Raw genomic sequence first — 18,403 nt, 5'->3', positions numbered from 1 at the left:
AAGATTTGCTCATAGCTGTCTTTAAGCTGGATTAAACCAGTCACTGCTCTTCCTATGAACTGTGTTTACATGCACATGTAGAATTCAATTTATATCACTATTTGGTTATATTAAATAAATAATCACACTCAAATAAATAATAGATAATAAAGCCTGATTGTCACGTAAATGCATTATTTATAATTCAGAAGAAAACACTTTTCTCTCTATTATCTTTCTCTGCTGTGTTTTTTGAACGAATGTTTATATCATTTTTATTTGATAGCAGTTGAATATCTAACAGACATTTCACACAGTGACATTTCCAGCATGCTTAGATGGATATGAGGTTGAGATTACAAATCCTTCAGGCTTTTAAGAGGTTATCAGTTGTCAAGTGTATTTCAGGCCTCTTGACATAGTTTCTTTCTTCTTCAGTCGCAGTGAAGTTGAAAATAGCCTGACATTTTAGTATTTGCTATTATGTAACATTCAAGTGATCTGCAGTCTGAAGTCTGTGGATAAAATATTAAATAAATCATCCATTAATACCAAAGTTGATCCTGCTGATCACACATTCTTGTTCAAAAATTTACCCTTTAATAATAAATTAACTGGAGTGTTTCTAATCATATGAGATTCATGTTCATTGCTTAAATATTGACCATCGAAAGAATCAAAAGGATTTGACCATAGATGTTCATGTCACTGTTTCTGTTCATGTACCATATTTTAGCTTTAGGGGATTTTAAATTTACAGCCTAACACAGGTTAGGATGGATGTGTTAAAATGTCAGCTTCATCTTTCAACGTGTTTTTGAACCCTTCAGTCTTTACATTTCTTTTTTTTTTTTTTTTGCAAACATTCCCACACAATTGTTTCTTTTTCTTCTCAAACTTCACCAGCAAAACCATTCTGGTTGAGCAGCAGTAAAGCAGTTTTGACTAGCATGGAAATTGTGCAAGGACTTCCCTCACTGTAAAAAAAAAAAAAAAAACCTATAGTTTTTACAAAATCATTTTGGCAGCTGTGGTTGCCAAAATAATTTTGTGAAAAATACAGTATTACAGTATTAAACTGTAATTTACAAACAAGAAAAAAATGAGTGTAAACTAGTAAATTCAACAATGCACACTGCTACTAAAATCTGTTGTGTATCTTTAACATAAACTGACAACCACTATAATAATGCAGGTGGTAAAAGAGACCGCAATAAGAAGAATCAGTTCATCACAAGTAGCTTTTCCACAAGCTGAAATATATACTAATATATAGAAGACACACAGAGTCATTCACGCAAACACTAAACACCATCATGGTAACACACACAACACTTAATAATGCAATAAACACTCATTAAAAAACAGAACATAAACCCAAATGTAACTATTTAGAAACATGATTATTTAAACAAAATACTTTGAAATGTGGAGTGTCATGCAGGGAAATCTGGGATTATAAGTTTAGTTTTTTTTTTTTTTTTTTTTTTTTTTTGTTACTGTAAAATTACATGAAATGTCTGGTTATATATTTTACAGTTTTCCCTGTATATAGTCTGGGAACTTACTGTTAACCTATTAACAGTTTTTTTTCCCCCCGTAGCATCTTTACAATATTTTACAGTTAAATTTACACTAATTTTTACAGTGTTATTATGGTTCTCTTTGCAAGCATAAAAAATGAACTTGGATTCTCTTTTTGGTCCATTTCAGTTTGGTTCTCTGGTAACTTTCCATTCATTCCATTATTTTTTATGTTGTCTCTAAAGTAACCATCAAATATTATCTAGCTACAATATTTTGAACAGTAGAAAGTTTGGATGTTCCTGACTTGAATGGAGCTGAATGGAACAAACCATAACTGACCCACGTGAGAGGGAGTTTTCATATTTTCTGTTATCATGCCCCCTGTACATTCCTTGCACTTTTTGTTATTTTCAGGCATGCACTGTGGCACATTTTGTTTTTTCTGACATGGGGAATGTTTCATTTGTTTGTTCTTCCTCTTTTAAAAAAAGTTGTGCTTATTTCCTCATGTTTGCATTTTGCAGATGCAATCAGTGGATGTGGTTATAGCTAGCTAACCCTTATTTAGTGATTTTTGTGCACGCTGTTAAAGCACCCATAAAATTAATAAATGTTTTGATTAAATTTCTTAAAGATTTTATGCTTGCACCTCATATATTTTAAAATAATGCCTAATGTTAAGGCACTATAGACTTGAACAGTTTCCCAAATAATGTAAACTTGAAGTGCCTCACAATTTCAAGACAAATGTTGGTTTCTTTAGGACATTGATAAACAATAGCAGCCACTGTCATGACCACGTGATCTTTCGGTCACAACACAAGAGCATCCATTCAGTCATCATGCGCCTGCTTTAGAATCATGTTTCACTGTGTTTATAATCTTTGTGCTCATAATAAAGAGTCCTTTCCTGTGCAGCGATTTAAGTCAGGCCTCAATGAGTTAATCAGTCGGCTAGACGATTTTGAGTGTATGTGGTTTTTGCACATCCTCGTATACTGCCTAAAAGCACACATTACTACAGCATGAGTAGAACAGGGTCAGTCGGTCACTGCCACATGCCTGACAGTTCTCGGACCTGGCATGGGTGTTTGAAATGAGTTCATTGCTCTTCCAAGGTGGAGAGGAGAGCAAGTGTCAGTGTGGAACAAGACCAGCTGAGCATCACACAGCTGCTGAACTCCTCCTACCTTAGAGCAAAAGAGCAGAAAGACAACAGGTCCTCAGAGCAGAAGGACAGGAGGAGGGCTGCGGCGGGGGAGCCATGATAACAGTGTTCTTTTACTGGACACATTGTGCATTGTCTGCTGTTACTATAGAAACTGTCATTTAGACAGACTTTAGGAATCATCCTGCTGTTAAGTTGCCGTGTGGGTTGAGTCTGATGATATCACGCGTGCAGATAGTGTCCGCTTGTGCTTGTGTGCATGTGTGCGTGCGGCTGTGCACACGTGCTTGCTTGCAAAATATAATTACTTTTCTGAGGGCTGACATGCAGAAAGGAAATGGGTTCTATAAAATCTTGATGTTATTTGTTTGATAATATTCACATCCTTTTTTTTTTTCACTAAAAATACTCTTTATAACATCCTTAAAGGGATAGTTCACCAGAAAATGAAGACAATTTTAACACTAGTGCAACCCTAATTTTAAAGGGACAGTTCACCCTTCTGTCATCATTTACTCACCCTCAAGTTGTTCCAATCCTGTGTGAGTTTCTTTCTTCTATTGAACACAAAAGAAGACATTCTGAAGAATGTGGGACAACTTGAGGGTGAGTAAATAATGACAGAAGGGTGAACTGTCCCTTTAAAATAGGGTTGCACTAGTGTTAAAATTGTCTGATACTATAAGCTGATAATTATTTTCATGTTCTGGCTATTAACCAATAAACTGCAGTTTAAAATTGTGTAAAGCTAAAAAAAAAACTAAAATCAATAATTTTAAATGATACAAGTGAATTTAGGCATCAAAAAATTATAATATATAGTATGAAAAATAGATTTTTAGGATTTGCATTATACAGTGTTGACAACAAAAGTATTAAGTATGTAAATATAAAAATAGGGGATATGAGCATGAACAATTAAATATCCGGTATCGACCGATACTGTTAAATTGGCCAAAGGTATCAAAATATTATGCATTCTTATTAAAGACTTTTTTTTTTTTTACTGAGTGTTATATTAGTAAGATATAGATTAATGAGATATTAGTACTTATTTCATAGAATATAACTTTACCCCACTGGCTAGATACTAGATAGATTTATGCTCATAACAACAAAAATAATTCATAATGTGGGCTGTTGGAAGGAAACTAGGGACCCTCTCCGCCTCACACACACTTTTTATTCAGTACTTCTCCAGCCCAACTTCAAGACCCCCTCACACCCTCAACCGGCCTGATAAACATGGTCCCTGCTGGAGGTGACAAATTAATGAAGCCCCCCTCTCCCTGGTTCTTTTGTCCTCGTCATCCGTCTCTCACAGTGAAGAGTTCAGAGTTGGGTGCCAGGCGGCTGTAGTCAGAATACTTATGAGCCGTCGTGTCCGGAGGGACGGGGATGACGTAGCCCACATCAGCGGTGCTTCACCAGTGCCTGTGAACCATGACGACTAGGCCTGAATAGAATGAGTGGAACAATCCCAGCATGCACTGGGTGGCACAGTGTCGCTTTGTGTGTTTCAAACTGAAGTGGAACCTTTGTTTGTTGAAATAAGCAGTTGGTTATATTGGTTTCTTTGTGTTTGTTTTGTGTTTTGATAGATTTCAGCATTAACCCTTTGATGCATGAATTAAGTTGATATAAAATAAATAAGATTGCACCATTAATATATAATTAAATATATAGTAAAAAAAACATGATATAAAAGATAACTAAATATACTATACACTATATAGACAGAAATTTATTGTGGTGCTATGCTCTGCTCACATGCTCACATGCACAATATATATACAATATATATAAAAACATACATATGTACATTTTATTGTATTCTATTTTTAGTAGATTATTTTATTTAGCTACCTTATTAGATTTTTTGGAACATATATTAATATTTTCATAACTGAATATTTAATATTAAAAATAAAAAATAAAACATATTTATAAAATATAGCAAAGTTTTCAATCTTTAATATTTTAAATTTTTAATATAACAAAAAAAAACACAAAAAAAATGTTTTAAAGTTTAATATTAAAGTTTAATATCACCATTCTGTAGAGTGTTTTTCTGATTGGATGGGTTATTTTAGACTTCAAGAACTGTATGCTACTGTGTATTCTTTTAATATTTCTGCCTTTTATTTTCCTGTTTATGCGGATGATCTGAGAGTTTGTCATATGATCAAAATGCACAGTACATAAGTTCATGTTCTAAAGGCAAAACCAATATTACAGTGCCTGTAAATAGCCTGGCACACGTTATACAAGGCCCTTTTGTTTTTCCTCTGCAAAACAACATCTGTCCCAGAGATGTATTTGTTTTGTGTGGCTCTGTATAAGCAATAATGTATCTATTGCTTTGAGCATAAACCCACAGGTGTATGATTACCTCCGACAAATGGCCCCTGGACACCAGTGTACCAAGAATCTCTCTCTTTTTTATTTATTGATTTATTTATTTTTTTAGTGAAGCTATCAGTGCCAGACAGGGTTACGAAGGTTACATGCTGATCTAGGGTCAGAATGAGTCTCTCACATCGATGATCACAGATCTCATAGCTTCATTATTACCCTCAAATTGGGGGTTTGTTGCTGCTGTCATCAGTCATCATCCCGCTTTGCTCTGATGAATTCTGGGAGGTTGGAGATGAGCTATAAGGAGACAGAGATGATCTTGAAGGCTTTTTTGTAGGCAGGAGATTTCTGTGCCCTCCCTGGATCATTACACTTGATAGAAATGAGTGATGACGTTGCACTTTCTGGACTCCATTTGGTCGCCTCATGTTTCTAAGTGCTTTTTCTGCGTCTTGATTTGTTGGTGGGCTCAGGTGGCTTTGAGCGGTTTATAAAAACCTCTGAATGTGCACCGTATGGGGTCTTCTCACCCAGCAGTGCTATTTTCAGTAACTGTATACACAGGAGATTAAATGACTCATTGCTTCCTGTGTGTTTTTTGGCTGGTTTTATGTATTTTCATTTACAGTCACGGTTGTCAGGATATCTTTTCATTGGAGAACCAGGATCTTTCAAAAAATAAAACCTGGTGAATGTGTCAGGCTCACAAGTTAATTGACAACATTTGTCGTCAAATCTGTGACATGAATCAATATCAATTCAAACTATTATAAAAAAAATAATAACCCTAAATCCAAACATGGAAAACAATCAGTCTGTGCAAGAAACTGAACATTATTTACAACATTATTACCTGTAATCCAAACAGGGAAATCCGTTTCTATGCTGCAAACTGGTTCTTTTGAACAGTTTGTTTTAATGAACTGTTTCAAATAAGTGATTCACTACTTCATTTACCAAATCACACAATGACATAATGTATATACAGTTATAGTAAATCACTGACTAATGATGTGAAATGTGGATGTTTTACGTGTCTAAAGCATATAAAGTGAATAAACTACTCTTAGTCAACTCACCTTTTTACAAAAACAATGAGAAACCATGAAAACTTTGGTTGCACCCCTTCATTCGGTTGCCCAGTTCAAACATGCTCTTAACATGTGGGTGATTTAATCAACACCAAATTTTTATTGTTGAGTGAACTATCACTAAATGGACTACTAAATTTGCATTTGGTCATTTCCAACATCATCATCCTACACACGCAACTCTTCCCCCATCTGTACCACTGACTTCTGCCTTACCCAAGTGGCATTCTCCCGCTGTTTCTCGTGAAGCCAACAAGGAAGTGACTTAAACTGTAATTCATCAACTGGCTGCTAGAGGCTGGCTCCAAAAGGGAGTCAATCCCATAGACTTCCCATGTTAAAATGCCAAACTTTACAGCAGAATAAAACATGTTTACAGCCTGGTGCAAAAAATGATTTTGGCCTATATGGCCAATTTTTCCCTTCATGACAACTGTGAAGGGGGTGAATTTTTTTATAACTCATCTGTTTAAATAATATTAAGCCTTAAAGTTCTGCATAATTAAGGGCGTGGCCACTTGAGTGACAGGTGGATTGCTGCTGCTGTCACCATTGAGCTAGGTGGGTGTGGCTTCAGCAACCATCTCCTGCCTTTTTGTCGATTATCTGGGAGTGATGCGTGGTGACGTGCTGCCAAGATGGCGACGGCCCGCTCCGCCCACTTTATGCTTCAAAAACGCTCTTCAGGAATCTACGGGTGATGTCACGGACACTACATCCATGTTTTTATACAGTCTATGGTCTTACCCAGAATCCTTTCTGCTCTCTTGCAGGAGTGTCCTCCCGCTTCCCGGACATCATGGCTGCTGGCACTCACTCTCCTGGAGGGCCCAATGGCATCATCAGGAGCCAGTCGTTCGCCGGCTTCAGCACCCTGCAGGAGAGACGCTCACGGTGAGGTCATCGGCCCTGTCAGAGTCTAAACCACCAACCCCCCCTCCCTAGATGAGTTACTCCATAGCAGATTGTTGAACTTTTTAAAACTCTGTTGGAATAACCATGTTCACTTTTCTGGGATGACTTTCCACTAATTTTTTTTAATGTAAAAACAAACTTAAAAATTACAAAAGAACTGCACATTAAATTCATGTGAAACAGTGGATGCAGTAACAGTATAAAAGAGTGTGTTTGTGCAGTGCACGCTGACTTATCTTAGCATGACGGAGTGCATCGTTAGTGGATGACCCTTAGGCAACAGCATGTGCTCATTTTACACAATGGCCTAGATTTACTCTAGCACTACTTCCAGTGCTTTTTTTTTTTTTTTTTGACTGCGTGTGATACATTCAGACATGTTGAGCCACCAACTGCCACTGTGTTATTATGAAACAGGAATATTATTAGATGTGGTGGACTATTACAACAGAAGTAGTCTAATAAGCACCCTGCTTTTTGATAGAAGTCTTAAATGTCAGGAAGCATTGAGGAAGAGTGACATTAGATTTACAACACTACAGGCTTTATCCGCATATGACACGAATCCTTGAAGACTCCCAAAAGAGAAGAGGGTGGTTATTTGCATGGATATTACAGCGTAAAGTGCACTAAAATACCAGAACTAGAGTGCACTAAACTCACTGGCTTTTACACTGGAAGCATTTCCAGACCGTATTGCACCCCAAAAATTAAAACAATAAAAATAAGAAATTATTTATTTTAATTATTTCTTTGTAATTGTGTATTAATTATTATAATTGTTTTAATTATACTGTAATGCATCTGGTCATTTTTATATTTTTTATATTCTAGTTTCTATTTTCAAGATTCTCATTACTGTAATGATGTATTGATTTATTTTCTATATTTCATATAATTATTTTTCTATTCAAATAACAATAATAGAATGATAATTTTTAATAACTTTATCAGCATACATTAAAGGCAGTATAACAAATAAAATGTATTTTGCAATTTAAATTAAGTATTTATTATTGTTACTATTATGTTTACAAAAAATATTGTCATAATGCAAACAATCAAGCTGCCTGCAAAATAAATAAATAAATAAAATAAAAATATTAAATAATAATAATTTTAAATGGCCAACTGGTTGAGTGACAGAAACATTTGATGCAACAGGAAACACAGCAACTTTGATCTAATAAACCACCGAAGGACCACCACATGTTCTTGACAGGATTTTTGAAGATTCATTCACAACTGTTTGTGTTTTCAGGTGTAACTCCTTCATGGGAAACTCAGCAGTGCAGAAGAAGCCCATGTCAAAGCCCAGGAAGCCCCATCTGTCCGGGCACAAGTCCAGCAGCAGCAGCTCACGAGAGCCGCAGCCCAAAAGAGTGGAAGAAGTTTACGGAGCCCTCAAACAAGGCCTGGAGTGAGTGCTGCTCAGATGTCTCCTCTGACTCACATTTCTCCTTTCACACAGATCTTCTCTCTCAACTCTTGCTACAGTCACACTGTATGCACAGAATGGCTGTGATGAAGTCTTTGTGTTCCTGCATCATTCTGAAGTCTGTCATTTTCTCCTACTGTCAGTGAATATCTAGAGGTGCACCAAGCAGAGCTGGATAAACTCACTTCCCTCATGAAAGACATGAAGAGGAACTCCAGACTGGTGAGACTGGATATGACATCATCAGGGTGCCTACACACTACAGTTTAAGCTGCATCAGAGTACTGCAAATCTATTGATTTCAGTGAGTTGTGAAGTCAAAGGCAGCAGAGAGGGATGTAAACTCTCCAAAAACAAACCAGCAACTGGTGAAACATTGTAGTGTAATGAAATGTTCACAGTTTTAATGTTGTTTGTTTGATTAAGTGAGAATACAGGATTGGTTTTTGCAGCCAATTGGTGCAGTTCTAGCATCTACCCGCAATGGCCAATGAGGGCATGATAAACAGTGATCTAGATATCCATGTGGGATTTAGTTTCTGTGGTTTCAAAAGTCCAATTCAGTGTATTCCTGAACCTGTCTCTTTAAACCTCATCAAAATCAAGTCGATTCAGTTTAATTCGACCTTGTGCATGTCCAGACTTTCTGTAGTGTGCAAGCACCTTTACTCAGAATTACTGTTAATGACTCTAGAGAGTATACCCTGCTGAAAACTGAAAAGGAATTTAACAAGGACACATTTAGTTTGTTTAATCAAATAATTCTGAAAAAAAACTATCATTGGTTCCACAAAGATATAAGAAGCAGTGCAGCTGGTTTTAGCATTGATAATAATAAGAAATCTTTCTTGAGCAGCAAATCAGCATATTAGAATGATTTCTGAAGGATCATGTGACACTGAAGACTGCAGTAATGATGCTGAAAATTCAGCTTTGATCACAGGAATAAATTCATATTTCAAATAGAAAATAGTTATTTTAAATTGTAATAATATTTAGCAGTATTCTATTTTTTACTTTATTTTTGATTAAATAAATCAAAATAGAATTTGTGAGCATAGGAGAGTTAAAAAAAAATATATTATAACGAAATAATGAATTTGAAGATCTAGAACTGATTTAATTGAGGTGTTTTACTTAAAATGCAACACTGCATAAGACATTAAGACTTGTCTTCAGAGAATGCATTTTTAATATGAGACATTTTGGTGTACTGCAGTGACAGATTTATTTATTTTTATTATTAACAAGTGAAAAAAAAAGAAATTAAAAACTCATTAAGAAGTCATTAATTGCAGTGCAGCATATGCTTTAGTTGGATGCTGGTGTGCTGGTGTCAGACTTTATTAGCTAAAAGAAGCAAGAAATCCCTGGTCAAGTATTTTCAGTACTTTATCAGTTTGTTTTGTTATAGCATGGCTATATTGATCCACCAGCTTGACCAGCATTAAACAGCATAAACCAGCCTGGACCATCATGGATTTCATGCTGGTCTAAGATGGTCTTTTCAGCAGGGTTTTTGTCCAAATATCAACTTTTTTTAGTAATAAAATGTTGATTTTTGTAGCATTCCACTGATTTCACATATCTTTTTTTCTTCTTCTTCAGGGTGTGCTGTATGATCTGGACAAGGTAGGGTCCCTAAACACACTAATGCTTCTTAACCTGTCTGAGGTGACCTGTATTAACCTTTCTAAGAAGTTTGAAGTCAGAAACATATGCTGCAGGAAAAATAAGCAGCTTTGCATAAACGATGTTCTGCATTCATGTAGCAGTGATCCATTATTGCACCACTCTAATTGCCGCTGGTCCCATCCTTTTTCAAAATAAAACACTCCTAACCTATAATCTCTCTTCTTGCTTCCTAGCAAATGAAGACCATATATGTTCTCTTCTTGCTTCCTAGCAAATGAAGACCATAGAGCGTTACATGCGGCGACTGGAGTTCCACATCAGCAAGGTGAAGTTCATGTCGTTTTAATATATATATATATATATGTGTGTGTGCTTTTCGTTGTCTGTTTTATAGATTGGAAAAAGGGAAAGCAGTACAACAAGTGAATATAGTTTTCGTGTTTCCAATGAATGTCCTGACTCATTTCGAGTCTCCTGGTTTGACATTCTCCAGTGTCTGGAGTCCTGCTGTGTCCCCTTCTTCTTGCAGTGTGTTTTAGTGACATTACAGGTGGGTGTCCGCTGTAAACTACAGTGCTGATTGGCAACTCAGCAGCACGTCTAGACCCGAAGTAGCCATGGCAACCTAACGATACGAGCTTTGAGGCTGTTGAAAAACAATTCATAGCTCAAATTAGCCCTACGCACTTGAAATTAACCCCACATTCTGCTAGCTCACTGGAACACTCTGAACTGTGTGGTAGTGTACAGTTCTCAAAATTATTTTATTGTTTTCGCCCTTATAAAGAACATTTTGAGTGTGACTTGCAGAAGTGTTTTGTTTCCCCGTGTTGCATGCTGTTTATGGTTGCCACTGGATCTAGGTCAAAGCAATTCTCTTGAGTGACGAACAAACCTCTGATGGCTCAATCCAGGGTGTTAATGAGCGTCTGCATGTCTAAATAGGAGGGAAATGCATTTTCTTTATGATTTTGGTGGAACAAAAAGGGAAAGCTATTTAGATCACAAATGAGTTCTCTTTAATACCTCAACTATTTCTCTCAGACCGAATAAATATAGAGCAAATGGACTCCTCCTCCTCATAATTTTCTCCCGAGGTAAAGACCCTAGTGATCTCATATGTATCTTCGCTAAAGCTTCAGAAGAGATCTCAACATTTGCTCAGATTTGCTAACATAAAAGTAATGTCAGGTTCGTGAAGAAATCTTTTTTTTCGAACCAGTTGTTTTATAACAAATATGCATAGCACATCTAGTTATATTAAATAACATTATAATTATTTAATTTAATTATCTGTGTGATAGATTTAGAATTAACTTCCAATTTCTCATTGAGATTTTTTTTATTTTTTATTAATACAATTTTTCTAAAATCAAATTATCCATTATCCACATTAATTTAAGGTCTGGCAGTAAAACTCTTGATATTTATTTTTGGAGGAGGAGGATTTGTTACAGGAGCAGGGCTGGATGAATTCAGATGCCCAGTTTCTCAAAGAGGGCTTAAACGTGTTGACAGTCAACAATTACTGTTAGTCTGTTAGCATGCTAGAGCGCAGCAACCGTCTCCAAGAAGATAATTCTTAATAGTCTGAGTCATCCCCTTTTTTTTCCTGCTTTAAAGCAGCCAGTGTCTGTGACTCTTTTAGTTCCATAGCCTCTGTTGAAAGTCATCAGCACGTAATATCCAGCACATTGATCTGTGAGAGCTGTGAGTAAAGAGTCCAGCGATGGCTGTGGGAAAACAAATGTCTATAATTATATCATTATTTAATGTGTCTCTCACACAAAGTACAAAGATAACTCAGCCACAGACTCGCAGCAGAGCTTTGTGCTTTTTAAAAACTTTATAACAACCCTAGTTGTCCTGCTTGCCCATAGGAAGTTAGGCAACACGAACAGGAAGTTTCAAAAGACCTCAGCTTGCAGTTTATAGCTTTGGACCTCAAAGATGTTTGATGTGGGTGAATTATTGTAGGTTTAATCTCTGTTTAATCAGTCTGGCATCCCCCCTGAGTAGGGGTCTAAATCCTCTGATCAGTTGATACATGCCTGTAATTAAAGAGGATTTTCCCACTTCATCCATGTAAAAAATCCTCATTGTACAGTGATACATATTAATATGCCATGTATGTGTGTGCACTCTTGGTCTCATTCCTTCTGTTGTTTTTGTGGTGTGTGTGGACCAGCTGTGTATCCTTGGCTTGTTATTTGACTCAGTAAGCCTAATCCGAAACCCTGCACTTGTGATGGACAGAGTGCTGACAAACAGCTGCTCACACACATGCATGGCTCGGTTGAGTCACGCCTTGGACCTCTGCTGTCAGCCAAAAAGAAGTAATGCCCAAGGACTGTTTGTAGAAATGCATATCTGGGTGTGTGCCCATCAGTTTGCCCCAGATGCATCATTTTCCACACCAACACACTTCTACACACCACTAATACACTCACACATTATATTATATTATATTATATTATATTATATTATATTATATTATATTATATTATATTATATTATATTATATTATATTATATTATATTATATTATATTATATTATATTATATTATATTATATTATATCTAAAACGCTTGTCCTATGTATCCTTTTGAAAAGAAGCACACTTTAGCATACTTTTAAAAAGAGTACTTATTATGGAAATAATGTACTTTAAAAGAATAGCCTGAAATGTGAATGTTTTTATTGTTTAAGAGACTTAATCGAATGTTAATTTATATTAAATACAATAAGCTCAACTTTAGTGCTTTTTGACACACTTAATTAGGACTTAATTACATCTAAATATGTAATTTCATAGTTACTCATATGTTATGATGGTTAAATTTTACTGCTGAATGAACTGACAACTAAAAATACTAAATAAACTAAAATATACAAATAGACATTTGTAATGATGAGAACTTAAAGTATAATTAAGTGGATAATATCATCTGCAAGTAATATATATATATATATATATATATATATATATATATATATATATAATATATATATATATATATATATATATATATATATATCTATATATATATATATTTAGATATGTATGCTCACTTTTTGACAACAGTATAAAAGTTTTAAAAAACCATATGAAACCAACATGAATACAAAGAGTTCATTTCTTATAATTTGGAATCTTTAAAAAAAATTTTTTTAAGCTGCCTTCTCTTTGTTGTGGACACTCTTATTTGTCATTGACCTATTTATTTTATGAAATTCATAAATTTTTAAGTGTGGTGTAAGTTGCCAAATACTTTTTGAGGCCACTGTATCTTGAGGACTGTTCAGACGTGTGCTCAGAGGAAGTGGTGATACTGCGGCAGTCACCGCAGGGCTGTCTGTTTGTGTTGCCACGGGCACTGCCTGTGAAAACAAATGCTGTGGGTACAGCAAATGAGATCTAAAAAGCGGTCTTTGAGTGGATATGAATATTTAACTGAGACAATATCAGTCTGGCTGAGTATCAGCCGTCAGTAATGGCTCAGTGCTTCTTTTCTGCTGTGTCCGTATCAAACAAACACAAAGCTCTGCTAAACCCTCTGCTGACAGCCACAGCTAACCTGAGCGGCACACCATCCTGTTAGTCACGAGTCACTCCTCATTCCGTGGATACCTTTGGTAAATTTAAGAAGCTGTTGAGAATGGGTCAGATGACATTTGTGAGCATGCTGCAGATAACATAACACATGAGCCCTCAAATCTCATTTACTATTGAATATTCATACATCTTCAAATAAGCACTCACTGTGACCATAATGATTGGTTCTGGCTCATATGTTGTCACATGATCAGTTGCGTTGCGGCATGTTTGAATATTCAGAGGTGCCAGTGAGATTTGATGAAGGAAATATTTTCAGTGAATAATGACTTAAAGGGTTAGTTCAAAACTCTGTTGTCATTTACTCACCCTCATGTTGTTCCAAACCCATAAGACTTTCATTTATCTTTGAAACACAAAAGAAGAAGAAAGCCCACATCACAGCTCTCTTCATCAGTTTGAACTGGCTGCCAATAGCTGCTTGCGTCAAATTCAAAGTACTGATGTTCTCTGATGAACTCTGCACCAATATACAGTACCTAAACTCGCTAGTTTAGACTTATGCGCCCTCCAGAAGCTTGCGTTCTGCAAGTGAACGATCCCTCATGGTGCCATCCCAACGAGGCACAAAATCACTCTCATGGACTATTTCATGTACGCTGTTTACAGAATGCTTTCTTTGTATGGAAAAATCATTTAAATTAGACACTGAGCTGATATCTACAGTGTTTTTCCAAAGGCTTATTTATTGTCAGAATGCAGCTCATAAACATTCACCCATCAGACCCCACCCGACAGCCAGAATGGACCGGGCTGGGGGCGGTTATGGTGACTCATTTCCCATGCTGCTTAGCTTCTGTGGCAGATGAAAGGAGTCAGACAAGGGGTTTTAAGAAGTCAAATAAACAGGCAGCTGTGTACCACATTAGGGCTGCGATTGGTGACAGTACGCATGTGTATGTGTGTGGTACACGGCGCAGTTCTCCAGACTTGGGTGGGGTCTTTCCTCCCAGTGTAATTAAACCCAGAGGACCACTGTCCAGACTCTCTACACCCACATGCACACAGCTAACTATTTGTGTGATGTATGTCGATTATCATGAACAACCCCCACAGATCATAGCACACACATGCACATCCATCATACGCACAGTTAATATACCCCATCCACACACACTAATTGGGTTAGATTGTCCTGTTTCTCACCCTTTCCCCTTAATGAGAGACTTCAAAAAGCCCCGCATCAATATTTCACATCCCTTTGCTGCGTGTGTTTGAATATTTCCTTTTGATTTAGTATCCTGACATGTTTTGTTTTCTTCTGTAAGAGCCGAATCTGTACGTTGTGGAGGAAATCTTTGTACAGACTTCCTCGCAGAGCGGCCCTCAGTAGGGCACATCCTTGGCATCACAGCAGGGTTTCCTGCAAGATTTTGTATTGTTTTTTTATTACATTCAAACTTGAAAATGCTTCTAACATTTTGATAAACATTAACAATTAAATTTTTTTCCAACATAAAATTGTTTTTGATTAAAATACCATTATAACAAAACTCTACACTATTAACTTGCACTTGGTATAAACTGATTTACATTTAGGAACATTAAAAAGACTCCACACTTTTGAACTGTAGTCTGGTTTGTTTTAGCAAAAAATGACCCATTAGCTAACAAACAGATGCTCCACTAGGAATGATCAGTTCAAGTCAGGTCTGAAGGAAACCGTTTTAATGTCAAGTTGAATAAAAGCTTTCACAGCTTAAAAAGTCATTAATGGCATAAATTAACACATTCACACATACATGTATAATTTTGACACTACAGATTCAGCAGCGATACAGGAAACACTGTATCACAGGAAGTCTCTGCGGGATCTCGTTTAGCTGCAGTGTCCAGCCCTCTTCCTGCCTACTCTGTTTTCTCTCCCCCATGATTCTCTGTACTTACTGGCCCTTTCGGCTCACTTGTTTCTGTCACTTGCGGTCCATCTCCGCATCCTCGTTTGCCCCTCTTGCTATCTCTCCATACCCCCCAATCACACTCTCTTCCGTGCTGGTAGGATTAGCATAGCTAATTGAGCCGGCCAGTGTTCACTGAGTTGTGAATGTGCTAAATGTGCATTTCCATGATAAAGGCTGTGGCTCCGAGCTGCTCGTCTGTCACAGAAGTATGGCATTACTATTGTCCCCAGGGCTGTTGAGCCGCATCATTTTGTGTTCGCTTTTGAAGTGTTCAAATTCATTTTTCAGCACTCGGTACAGTACGCAGCTCTATTGTGCTGACAGAACCTCACAGTAGATTGTAAAAGCCACGTTTCTGTGCTGAATGGGGACCCCCAGGGCTCTGTAATGATGTATGCTACCACTTTAGACATCAAAGCTAGTGTTTATGCAATCTTTAGTGAGTGTTAGCATGCGTGAGCGTGTGCAGTGCTGCTTTTGTGTCATATAAGCCCTCTGCGCCAATGCTGCATGTGTGTTTTTACAGGTCGATGAGCTGTACGAGGGCTTTTGTATTCAGAGAAGGTTGCGTGATGGCGCCAGTAAAATGAAACAGGCCTTCACTGCTTCACCCTCCACTAAAGGCACACGTGAGAGCCTGGCGGAGGTCAACCGCAGATACAAAGAGTACACAGAGGTACATTATTAATGTTTGTTTGTCTGACCAGTTGGCCATTTTTTTCTCACTATGTATATCCACTAGAGTGTGGATGTCCGAATGACTAATCAACTAATTGGTTTGTGTAATTAAGCTAGTTTCAGGTTCACCTGTTTCTGAGAAGGCATTTACATAAGACATATCCTGAAAAAAATGTAGCACTTTCCACAAAAACATAAAACAGCACACCTCTTTTCAACATTAATAATGAGAATAAAATTAAATTGTGAATAAAATAAAATTAAATTGTAAATAATATTTCACAATTTAATTGTTTTTACTGTATTTTGATCAAATAAATATAGACTTAGTGAGCATTAAAGACTTTTTAAAAAAAATCAACTGGTAAACGGTAATGTATATTAAATATTTTTTGTTATAAACAACTAAAAACACGATTTGACTTTTGCTACAGTTATATTTATTTACTATAATTAGAATTACATATAACATGCAAACGAATAGCCCACAATAATGACATTATATATTATAATAAATATATCCTTTATAATAATAATTATAAATATATGAATAATTATAAATATATATTTATTTTTTATTTATTAAATAACAATAATGCAGATTACTGTTTAGTAAAAATAGCTCCAATAAGAAATGTTTATGGCCGATTTAATATCTCATTTCACCTGTCAATCATATTACCGTGTGTTCCCGTCTCCTCAGAACATGAGCACTTTTGAGACTGAACTGGAGAGCCTGTTAGGGGAGTTTCATATCAAAATGAAAGGTACAGGATTTTTGCATCAAAATGTTGAAAAAATCTATAAAATATTTGTTGCATTTCAATAACGAACTTTTCAACTCCTTTGCTTCTTTCTCAGGATTGGCTGGTTTTGCCAGGCTTTGTCCCGGCGATCAGTATGAGGTGAGTTGTTTGAAAAAACAAAAAAATTCAACGCTTTCAGAACACACTGAGTTTCATGCATTTTTCTTCTGTAATAAAGCCAGATGCATCTGTCCTCAATCAAATTACCTAATGCTTATATTAGTTGCCCGCTGTTCTGCCAAGTGCATCCAGTTGATTCGCAATCACCGCTCTCTTAGCAGCGTTTTCTGTTCTGATCCACAAGTACATACACCCACCAAACCCAATTAGATTTTATAAGGCTGTATAAAACTAAACACTGAAAACTCCCATTGCTTTACTGCTCTATTTACAATTATGTGAACTTGCATTGGCAGCTTTTTCCGAATCCTTTTTGCCTCTCTCTTTCTTTTTCTGGCAGATTTTCATGAGATACGGCCGACAGCGGTGGAAACTGAAGGGGAAGATCGAAACGAACTCCAAGCAGAGTTGGGATGGAGAGGAGATGATCTTCATGCCCCTCATTACAGATCTCATCAACATCAAGGTGGGCTTCAGTCCACACAGTCGTCCATGAAAGAGACCCAATGTAACAATGTGACTAATTCTGACAATGGCAGACTGGGCTGTAACCACCAAAGACATTCAAATAGACACGTCCCCTATATATTGATCAACATTGATTCCTAAAATGTTACATTTCATCCCCTCAATCTTCAATATTTGGTACAGCCTTGATGAATGCAAGAAAAACATATTCTTATGAAGAAAGCTATGCATTTATCTTGAATTAAACATTTCTGAATTGACATTTCTCCATTCTTGCCTTTATTCTACTAGGTGACAGAGTTAAAGGGGTTGGCCACTCACATCTTAGTGGGTAGTGTGATCTGTGAAACCAAGGACCTGTTCACCGCTATGCCTCAGGTGGTAGCTGTAGACGTCAACGACCTGGGAACCATTAAACTTAACCTGGAGGTCGCCTGGTTGTAAGTGACGTTATCTAATAAAACAAGATAAGAAGTGTGGCGTTTCAGTGAATTTAGTCACAGCAATTGAAAATGGTGATCTACACTGCCCTCTTCAGGACAGTCATGGAAGTCACACTGAATTACTTCCGCCTAACAGTCAATGGGGTTTATTACGGAAGAGGATTGGGGCCAAGCAATAATAATAATAAAAAAAATAACATTTTGAGATTAAAGTCATTATAATACGAGATTAAACTAGTTACATTTCGAGAAAAATGTTG

At 36.5% G+C, this 18,403-nt stretch overlaps 1 protein-coding gene across 5 annotated transcripts in view; it reads left to right on the top strand.

The window, feature by feature from the left end:
* The window catches only part of LOC109107039 (rho family-interacting cell polarization regulator 2-like), a 59,390-nt gene that overhangs the window by 31,401 nt on the left and 9,586 nt on the right, over nt 1-18,403 (top strand). For all 5 annotated transcript variants that reach the window (XM_042776847.1, XM_042776850.1, XM_042776848.1 and 2 more), the window contains exons 2-11: nt 6,897-7,017; nt 8,300-8,458; nt 8,620-8,698; nt 10,085-10,108; nt 10,383-10,436; nt 16,155-16,304; nt 17,010-17,073; nt 17,168-17,211; nt 17,573-17,698; nt 17,992-18,140. In XM_042776847.1, the coding sequence (XP_042632781.1) occupies nt 6,897-7,017; nt 8,300-8,458; nt 8,620-8,698; nt 10,085-10,108; nt 10,383-10,436; nt 16,155-16,304; nt 17,010-17,073; nt 17,168-17,211; nt 17,573-17,698; nt 17,992-18,140 (970 nt within the window). The remainder of the gene's footprint in view (nt 1-6,896; nt 7,018-8,299; nt 8,459-8,619; nt 8,699-10,084; nt 10,109-10,382; nt 10,437-16,154; nt 16,305-17,009; nt 17,074-17,167; nt 17,212-17,572; nt 17,699-17,991; nt 18,141-18,403) is intronic.

Source organism: Cyprinus carpio, chromosome A19 (genome assembly GCF_018340385.1).
Source record: "Cyprinus carpio isolate SPL01 chromosome A19, ASM1834038v1, whole genome shotgun sequence".
NCBI lineage: Eukaryota > Metazoa > Chordata > Actinopteri > Cypriniformes > Cyprinidae > Cyprinus > Cyprinus carpio.
This window is presented reverse-complemented; position numbering and strand designations above follow the sequence as displayed.